General features: G+C 38.0%; 1 protein-coding gene across 1 annotated transcript in view; it reads left to right on the forward strand.

Annotated features, from left to right (window-relative positions):
- The window catches only part of FTSH4 (FTSH protease 4), a 65,400-nt gene extending 59,526 nt beyond the window's left edge, over positions 1 to 5,874 (forward strand). Inside the window, exons 7-8 of the mRNA XM_089449316.1 lie at positions 3,907 to 4,383; positions 4,571 to 5,874. Coding sequence (XP_089305442.1) covers positions 3,907 to 4,383; positions 4,571 to 5,497 — 1,404 coding nt within the window. The 3' untranslated portion in view covers positions 5,498 to 5,874. The remainder of the gene's footprint in view (positions 1 to 3,906; positions 4,384 to 4,570) is intronic.
- The last annotated feature ends 4,605 nt before the right edge of the window (positions 5,875 to 10,479 follow it).

Raw genomic sequence — 10,479 nt, forward strand, 5'->3', positions numbered from 1 at the left:
CTTTGGTGAGATTTTCCTAGGGGATCGAACTTTGTGATGTAACGTTTGCTAAACATCACCTTGGGGGGAATGTGTTTTAGGGTCTTAGTATCCTCACTGATATGCTGTTTCCTAAGTCTGAGTTAAAAAGCAGCATACTACATGTAATATGATGGTGATCTAACTTTTTCCTAAGGTTGAATGATGTCTTTTGATGTAATAATCCCTCGGTGGTGGTGCACCTTAAATTGAACTATATGTTTTGTTATCATGGTGGGATTTTGGCAATTAGAGGATTATGAAGAAGTGAAAGAAATTGTGGCAGTTTGGAGATAATGTTGAGCACCATTGAATATTAATGAAGCAGTGAGCCATATCTATTTTGTTGTATGGTTATGTTATGCTTTTCAATCGTTGTAGAATTTTCTTGTTGTCATACTTATGGGAAGGCTTGATATAATGAATTCAGTATTTGAGTTAGGAACAAGAAATGTGAGGAAGTTCTCACTCTTGTTTATTTGTTGGCTTATTACTGCACTTGTTTTCCATTTTTCTGTCAATCTAAGTTGCAGATTTGGAAGTACGTTTTGGCCATAAAATAGCTCAAACCCCAATTTTATCCATAATTTAAGCCCTGTTTTCACTAGTTTATTACTTATCTGAAAGGGCTGAATTATTGCTGCTGTAATTTATCATTTTATTTTAAGTTGTAACAGGTAATGGCGTTTTTTATATTTATAGTGATTGAAGATCATTTTGCATTATATATTTTGATGTGATACGCCTTCTAAACTACCCTAGCTCCTCATCCACCCAAATCTAGACTTTACCTTTGATAATCACCTTCTCTTTAACTTGCCAAGCATATTGTGATGTCTCAGTTTCCATTTGATTTTCCCTTTATTTGTCTTAAAAGTTTTATTTAGTTTGAGCGAGGTGAGAAGTCAAGACTAGATTTCTTTAGAGCACGTTCACCCAAAAATGTTGGTGAGAAACTGAGATAAGGGAGAGATCTGTTTTTAAAGATTTTGAATGTTTAACATGAGATGTGATGCTACGTTTATGGTCTTGTCCGATATGTAACTTTAATATCACTACAAATGGTGAGTTCTAAGAGTAATAAGGAAAAACTTTATGTTGTCTAATAACTATCATTTAATGGTGATAGGACATCTCACAGCTAATGTTATCCTGATTTAATACTTCTGGATCCATCACACTATGTTTCTGGAAGTGTTAAATAAAAATTGCTCGCATCACAGAAGCCTAAACTCAGATCTAATGTTATTCTACAACTAATGTAAAATGCTAGTGTTACATATAACATCAATGTGTTTCATAATCTCTTCATGCAATTTAATTAATTGTTCTATTTTGAGTGCTGCAAAAAGGATGTGGGCCAATGTTCTTCATATTCATGCAGCTTTAGTATTAGCCTTGTAGTGCAATATCCCAGAACCCTGAAAAAAGTCGTCTTGTGCCTCTCTACTTTCTGTTTCATCATCTTTTCATGTAATTTAATTAATTGTTTGAAAGTTGCAAAAAGCATGGGCAAATATCCTCGATAATTATCCAGTTTTAATTGTCTTGTAGTCCAAGATCCCACAACATGGAAGACAGTGGTCTTATGTCTTAGCCAATGTTGCATGAAGCGGAGACGTTTTTTGGAAGTGGATCCGCAGAAGTGTCATTTCCCAAAAATCTAGGAAGGAAAGTGTCTACTATACATATCTATTATTTTTGTTTTTTTGCATTTATATTAAAAAACATCCAAAATACCAAATTAGTTGTAGAAGATATGGAAACATGCATATTTGTACATAAATCAAGATAGATATGGCATCCATTGTACATTAATGATTAATTATTTGAGCATCAACCATCTAGAATCTAGATTCTTCTCCTCTTGTCTAGCTTTTGCTTCTACCTCGATTGTCTAGGGATATTAGTCAACATTGTCCAATTTTGATCAAACTACCTAATCCAAGCCTTGAAATATGGTAGAAAAAGCTTAACATGCTTGATCGATGATTTTGACTTGATTGAAAGGTAATTTTTTGTTAAGGGCGTGACAAAGGAGTTCAACAATTAACATCAACAACACTAGGGTACATATAGGGCTTGGTGCTCTTGATTAAATGCCAATCACATGCCCTTATACATGATATAATCTAATGAAATGCCACAAGCCCATTGATCCTGAATTCCTGAAAACTGTTAAGTCTGCTGAATTTTGAATAGGATATGAAATTCTATTTTCTCCATATGAAGTCCGATGAGGTTGGAACCACTCTCAAACATCCTGAGTCATTTCATGGTAATGTTAAAAATTTAAGTTAAAGGATGAAAATGAAAGGTAAAGGAGAATGTCACTTTTACATAAAAGTGACATTGTCCTTTATCTTTCATTTTCATCCTTTTACTTAAATTTTTAACATTACCATGAGGGAACATCTAGGAAACGTCTAAGGAACATCAAGGGGGAGCATCTTGGGAGTGTCCGAGAAGCCCCAACTAAACTTAAGCCAAAGAAAAGATTAAAATTTTTTTAGAACCTTGTGGAACTGCCCGTCTCCCTTCAGATCCGCTCGGGATTTGTATGGATCCGTGCCCGATTTGTGGTTCGGAAATCTGGAACCATGGATCGGGCTGGCATGGTTCAGAATTTCCAGGAACCGTCTTTGCCGGCCCGATCTACGGTTCCAGATTTCCAAACCACGGATCCGTACGGGATGCAGTTCCTGGTTTGGATCCTTGGGGGAGGAGGGGGTGTTTTGTACAACATTGGTCTTAGCTTTCCTACTTTCTGTGGATTCAGAGAGGAAACTGTATATCAGAACTCTCATTCCATTAGAAAGTTCAAATTTTGTTGTAACATGCATTGTAATAAAGTTGAGCAGTGCATTACTGAAGAGCAGAATGTTTGATAGTATTGTTTAGTGGAGGCAGAGATAGAATCATTGATCTTCTGTATTCATGTCTACTATAAGATCAGTCATCAGTGGTTTATACCACTGTCTTTAAAGTTTAGAGATTCATCCATTCAAATGGATGGTTTTCAACAGTCATTTTATAGAGGGATCTGTTGCCTGTAGAGGTTTTCATTCATAAAATCTCAGGATACCATTTGAAGGATTTTATTACATAATAGAAGTGGATGTCACATTTTCTCTATTTATATACCATGTGTTGCGGTTTAGCTTACTGTTGACATTTCAACTGTTTTGTTGCCTTGTGAATTGATGCTAATTGTTTTTTTAGATTCAAACTATGTTTAGTTCTCAGCCTCGTGGCACTATATCCTCGCTATATGCTTCATTATAAATGACTATTACTTAACTTTACCAACTGAAATGATCTTGGCTCGAAGCCTAGCAGTCCAATTTATATTTGTGAGTGCAATAAATGTTTTTAACATGCCAGAACAGGGTTAATGCTTTATGAAAACATGGCTACTGATTTGTATTTGTGAGTGCAATAAATGTTTCTAGTATGCCAGAATAGGGTTAATGCCTCCTTTATTAAATCATGGCTAAAGTTAATTTTCTAGCCTCTTGTCAGTAACGGGGTTTCATGAATCAGGTACACATGTATTGAGTTAGGAATTGCTTGCTCGCATCCTTTTTGTTTGATTCTTAGGATGTTCAAAGAAAAGCAACATGTGCTTAACGCTGGTGTCTGTCCAGCTATCAGATCATTTTATCATATATGGAAGAAATAGGACTAGATTATAAGGAATTTAAAGTTGAGGTGACCCTTTTTTCCTTCAATATTTTTGCCAGTTGTGGCGCCCTTTCTCTTTGCACACATTTACAGTTTATGCAATACATGCATTTTCTCTTATTTGTGTCCTAAGATAAATATTAGTTTCATTGTGACTCTGTTTTATAGATTTTTATTCTGGAAATTCTTCATTTTTTCTGACAGCGATTTACGAGGCTTGGTGGCAAGTTGCCAAAAGGAGTTTTGCTTGTTGGGCCACCTGGAACAGGGAAAACTATGTTGGCTAGGGCCATTGCTGGTGAAGCTGGAGTTCCTTTCTTTTCTTGCAGTGGAAGTGAATTTGAAGAAATGTTTGTGGGTGTTGGAGCACGAAGGGTACGGGATCTCTTTGCAGCTGCAAAGAAGCGGTCACCTTGTATCATATTTATTGATGAAATTGATGCGATTGGTGGAAGCCGCAATCCTAAAGATCAGCAATATATGAAAATGACTCTAAATCAACTGCTGGTGGAGCTGGATGGTTTCAAGCAAAATGAAGGAATAATAGTTATTGCTGCTACTAATTTCCCTGAGTCATTGGATAAGGCCCTGGTTAGACCTGGTCGCTTTGATCGGCATGTTGTAGTACCCAACCCTGATGTTGAAGGTCGCAGGCAGATCCTAGAATCCCACATGTCAAAGGTAATTTTGTGTTCAATTTCTATATTTTAAGTCATAGATACCTTAAGAAATGGCGATATGTTGGAAGTTTTGGACAGGAAAAACAGGATGTTTCTTAAGTTTAATCAAAATGTTTGAAAGCACTATTTTGTTTTTTTGTCTTGTAACATATTTCTATGAGTATACTACATCTCAATTCATTGTGCAGGTCTTAAAGGCAGATGATGTAGATTTGATGATTATTGCGAGAGGAACTCCAGGATTTTCAGGTGCCGATCTTGCAAATTTGGTGAATGTTTCCGCTCTTAAAGCAGCAATGGATGGTGCTAAAGCTGTGAGCATGGCTGACCTTGAGTATGCAAAAGACAAGATTATGATGGGAAGTGAACGCAAATCCGCTGTAATATCGGATGAATCCAGACGCTTAACTGCTTATCACGAGGGAGGTCATGCGCTTGTGGCAATTCATACAGATGGTGCTCTTCCTGTACATAAAGCTACAATTGTTCCAAGAGGAATGTCTCTTGGAATGGTTTCACAGCTTCCTGATAAGGACGAGACTAGTATTTCTCGTAAACAGATGCTGGCACGTTTAGACGTCTGTATGGGTGGAAGAGTTGCAGAAGAGCTGATTTTTGGAGAGAGTGAGGTGACATCTGGGGCTTCTTCGGATATCCAGCAGGCAACATCAATTGCCAGAGCTATGGTAACAAAATATGGAATGAGCAAAGCTGTAGGCCTTGTAACACATAACTACGATGACAATGGGAAGAGCATGAGCACAGAGACACGACAACTTATTGAGAATGAAGTAAGAGATTTTCTGGAAAGAGCTTATGGAAATGCAAAAGCCATTTTGACCACACACCAAAAAGAACTACATGCACTAGCAAAGGCACTTCTTGAGCATGAGACGCTCAGTGGGAATCAAATTAAAGCTTTGCTTGCACAAGTTAACAGTCAGTCTAAATCTTTGTCAGCAACACCACAAAAATCTGCTGCACCTACTCCACCACCAACATCACCTTCATCAACTGCAGCTTCTGCAGCTGCTGCAGCAGCGGCAGCTGCTGCAGCTGCAGCTGCAGCGGCAGCAGCCAAAGGTCAAGGTGTGGCACAACCAGTAGGATCGTAATAGACTAGATTTGCCGCAGCTGCAGTAGCCAAAGGTCAGGGTGTGGCACAACCAGTAGGATTGTAATAGACTTGATTCCCCAATTATTCTTGTAATCTATTGTTCTATTTTGGGGGCTGTAAATTTCTGGTAGTGCATGTTATAATGAAAAGGGGACTGCATAAGATGCTTTCTCACCCCTGGAACATGTTTACTAATTAGGAGTATGCATGCCCTGGTTATGCCTTATATGTTGGGAAATTGTAATTTTTGCACCACAGCCCCTACCGTGGAAGTGTCAGCAATATCCTGTCAAAAATGTGATTATGTACTATGTGAATTGATTGCTGCAGGGAACTTTTCAAATGTTTCTCCTAATCCAAAATCTTTTCTAATCATTTCTAAGCATATAGTTCAATAACTCTTGATGCTGAAGATTTATTGCCCATGGTATAGCTGTTTACGCTCGATTGCAGGCTATTAGTTCACTAGCCCTTGACGATGAATATTCATTGCCAGTGGTAGAGCTGGGTACACCGACAATTGCATTATAATAGCACAAGCGGTGGTTGATGCTGTCACAGAAGGACCCATTCATCATATAACAGCATATGGAAACTTCACGGATAAGATATTATGTTTTACTTGGATATGAGTGATATTTGTGAAAATTGCTGGGTAGACAAGTAAACAAACTAGTGTGGCTGTTTAATCACTAATAAGCCATAGTGCCTCACAAGTGTGGAGTTACGATTGAGCCCCGAGTTTCTGCAGCCCAAGCTAAAAAAACTTAACATCTGGAAGTTATTTTTCATAATTTGTGCTTGCATTGACATGGTGATTTTGTGAAACAGTATGTGGAAGGAGAGGCATTTGTACCGTTACTCTTAAATTTTTTCTTGGATACGAGTGATATTTGTGAAAATTGCTGGTATATAATTAAACATACTAGTGCTATTTAATATCTAATAAGCCACAGTGCCTCGGAAGTGTGGGGTTATGATTGAGGCCCGAGTTTCTTCAGCCCAAGTTTAAAAAAAACACTTCTTGAAATGACTCTTCATAATTTGTGCTTGTGTTGGCATGGTGATTTCATGACATTATGCGGAAGTAGAGGCGTTTGCACTGTTCAGATATATGGCAATGATTGAACGGCACCTTGGGAATGTTTCTATGACCGAAAAACCTCCTATACTCCAGTGTTTTGGTAACAAAAGCACATCTATTGTTTAAGATGAAGCTGTCCAGTGTACTGTCTAGAGTTCTGGTTTTAAATCTAGAGTTTTAAATTGTTTCTACGAAGTGGGAGATAAAAAGTTGTGATGCTATCTTCCTTTTTATGTTCTTATGGTCTCTGAGTATCCATTCTGTGTACTCGTGTACGTTAAAGTTTTAAGCTGGGAAACTAAAAAAATACTGTTCTGCCCTACAACTTAGTCTGTTGATGCTAATATTAATATGAATATTATATCCACCTCTCGTTTGTAAATTAGCATTTTAGTGTGCAATTTAATTTGAAGTGCTTATAAACCTTAAAGGTGCGACATTTATAGTCAGTGTTGTACGTTGTAAATCTTTGTTTGTAGGTTGGAAATGTTGTGCTTTATACTCGGGTTTAAGAGTTGGAATGTGCACAAGCAACTGGCTTGGTTGAATGAGTTTAGCTTTGAATGTATGCAGGACATGCTTCGCTGAGTAAGTTTAGCTTGGTTGAGTAAGCTTAAATTATGATACTTAGCTTGCCTTTTAAATTTTATAAGAGAATAAGCAATGACTATGTGTGGGTCAAGCGATGAAGTTCTGTGACTTTACTTGCTGATTGTTTAGTCAATATCATAGTTAATGCCAATTAAATGTGAAGTGAATTCAAGCAAGTGTTGGTCAAGTCCAACTCTTTCCTTTGTTTTCTTTCCTTTTTATTAAGTTTAATTTTTAATCTTTGAATAAAGCTAGTTTTGCTAAACTATTTTAAGTGGCATGATGTCTTCTCCATTGATATAGGTCGATCAGCTGTCTATTATGTTATGAAGGCAACAAATCAGCGGGATGAGTTGTGTATTATGTTGTGAGGGCAACGTATCAGTGGGATGTGTTTGTTCAAGTTTAATTTTTTAATTTATGTTTAATGACCAGTTGCATGCAAATCATAAAAGTGTTGGCTTCTATTATAATGAAAATTTATGTGATGTCTTCCATTTAAATCTTCCATTGGTCGTGTTTATATGCACAAGGATGGAGTATAAGCAAAATATTTTTGGCCTTGCATAAGAGGCTTCATATGCTATATTATCTATATTGATCTAAATGTAGTTTCACTTGAACCACTTTTTGTAAGCCCAGCGACATGCTTTAACACTGGTCGATGAGCTGTGTATTATGTTGTAAGGCAACAAATCAGTGGGATGTACTGTGTATTATGTTGTGAAGGGAACAGATCAGTGGTATGCGTTTGCTAAAGTTAATTTTTTTAATTCAGGTTTTATGACTGTTAATGCAAATGAAAATGGTGGCTGCTATTATAATGGAAATTCATGTGATGTCGGAGTATGAATGGCAATGCTACTTCAACCACGTCTTGTAATCCCAATGACATGCTTTGACACTGTTGATCGTGTTTATATGCGCACAGATGCAGTATAAGCAAAATATTTTTGGTCTCGCAAAAGAAGCTTCATAACCACTTTTGTAAGCTTGGTGACATGCTTTAACGCTGTAGATTGTATTTATTATCTACATACTTTCACACTGTTGATTTGATTTTGTTTATATGCACAAGGGTAGAATGTAAACAAAATGCTTTGTGTCACGCCCCTACTCCTGCGGTAGTTTTCTAACCGCTTATAGTGAGATGCGGCACCACCGAACATTTTCTTTTCACCAATACTAATGTTCATGGACTACGCCTAATTCACTTTTCCTTACTTAGTTTGTGTTTCGCAACCAAGTAATATTATGTTTATCCTTTATACTAATGAACACCCATACTCATTCATTATCCACAACAATTATAAAAGAGAACAACAATTGCACAGTATAAAGGGAGGGGCAACTCCCTGAACAATGAGTCTGCCCAACAATATATAATAATCAATCTTTCTTTAATAATACAATCATCACAAGTATGCTTGGCAAACTCCAAGCCTATACTTAGTCTCTTTTACAACATAGGCAAAACAACCTTTACAACACTTGTGCACACCTTGCACGGTGGGAGGGTGCTCACCCGAGACACCAAGACCCCCTCCTCAAGCCTTACACAAATCTGCACCTTAATCGACCTCCGGGCACACCTTGCCCAACCTTCGCCTTCCACAAAGTGCGTGCCAATTCTGCGCACAAGATCACCCTTAAGCGCATGAGTTATGCGCTCATCCTTGCCTCTAAAGCGCACTCTTAACTCTGCACCTTTCTGCGAAGTCCTTGATCGAAAGTTGTTGTTGCAAATGTGCTCCAACGCAACACATATATACGCTCCATGGCATGTGGGTGGGCTGCCCAGCCGACCGCCCCACAATGCCATACACACCCCTTTTGGACGCCATGTTAAGTCGGCCTTGCCCTTTATTGTATGTCGGCCATACTCCATCGCATAGCGCTCCAATCGTGGGTATAACCCAACGCCCGTCGCATTTGTCACTTGTCGCAAGTTCGTTTTTCGTTGCACTCAACTCGCAGAATCGTCGCATTGTCGTGTGCGTTCACCCGCGCGCGCCCGCCGTGTGCGCTCGCCCGCGTGCCCGCCGTGTGCGCTCGCCCGCGTGCCCACCGTGTGCGCTCGCCCGTGCTCGGTCGAGTCATCAATTCGAGGACCTTACACTTTGGGTCTTGCAAAAGAAGCTTTGTACACTATATCTTCTTCTATTGTTCTAAAAGGAGTTGCTGATAAGTATATGGGTTTTCCAAAAAGGAAATTAGAATTTGTTCATTCTAATTAGTGATAAATAAATAGTTACACAAAGTTAAGAAACTGAATTAATCAGTGGAAGGTGTTGAGATTCATCAAAGGCCACTGTATTTTGGATAAGGCTGTGGTGGGCTAGAATGGTATGGAGTGATATGATTCTATAAAGTGCATATTTGTATATATCAAATTTTAGAAAGAACACTTTTAAGACATGCATGATAGATACTTGTCTATTTGAGATTCATCATAGGCAACTGTGATTATGTAAAGTGGGATGTCTTTCGCCGCTTGAGAAAGGACACTTGTAAAGTAAAGGGTGTCACTTGTCACTGGTGCACTTTGAGAATAACGCTTGCCACATACATACAATATGAAAATGACATTAGGGAAGTCCTCCTTAGATGCTATGAGAACACGATCCTTGCGTGAGAAAGAGGGTTGGGAGAGCATTGAGATGGTGACAAAAATTAGGCCAAGACGTAATAGTAATAGTGTGATTATGCTGCCATGGCCTTCTAGTGAAATATGAGTGTGGGATTAGGGTAAGGCGAGTTTTGTCTTATGAGATGTGTAGATTTAAAATTCTTGTATTAGGGGCACCATGGAACTTGAGGTACATTGGTTGAGAGGAAAGTGGTAGCTTTTAATGGGCTGCAAAATCTAGGTTCAATGTTCCATGATTATGTTTCAAGTATTTGTGTTGTATTAAGCATAAAGTTTAAGCTTTGACATGGAAAACGCTGGTTCTCGGGGACACTGATCTAAGATCATTGTTAGTGGACCGCAAAAACCAGATTCGACCTTCTATGCTTGTGTTTAAAGTAACTATGCTGTTTTAAATGGAAGATTTAAACTTTACATTCTAGAAATCAAATTGAATTATAAATAAAATTTACTTTCAAGTGATAGCTAGTGGAGTTAATGCTGATTCTCCGGTGGAGAAGAATGGGGGACTACAACAAATATAATGACAAGTTCAAAATCGAGGTTTAATGTTCCAGTTATGTTACAAGTAATTGTTTTGTTGTAAGTGGGATTGTTTAAATTGTAGACTCTAGAAAAAGTGGATTGTAAATAACTTTTATTCTCGTGTGAAGCT

This window comes from Pinus tabuliformis, chromosome X (assembly GCF_031772625.1).
Source record: "Pinus tabuliformis cultivar Carrire ecotype Pingquan chromosome X, CPIR1, whole genome shotgun sequence".
Lineage (NCBI taxonomy): Eukaryota > Viridiplantae > Streptophyta > Pinopsida > Pinales > Pinaceae > Pinus > Pinus tabuliformis.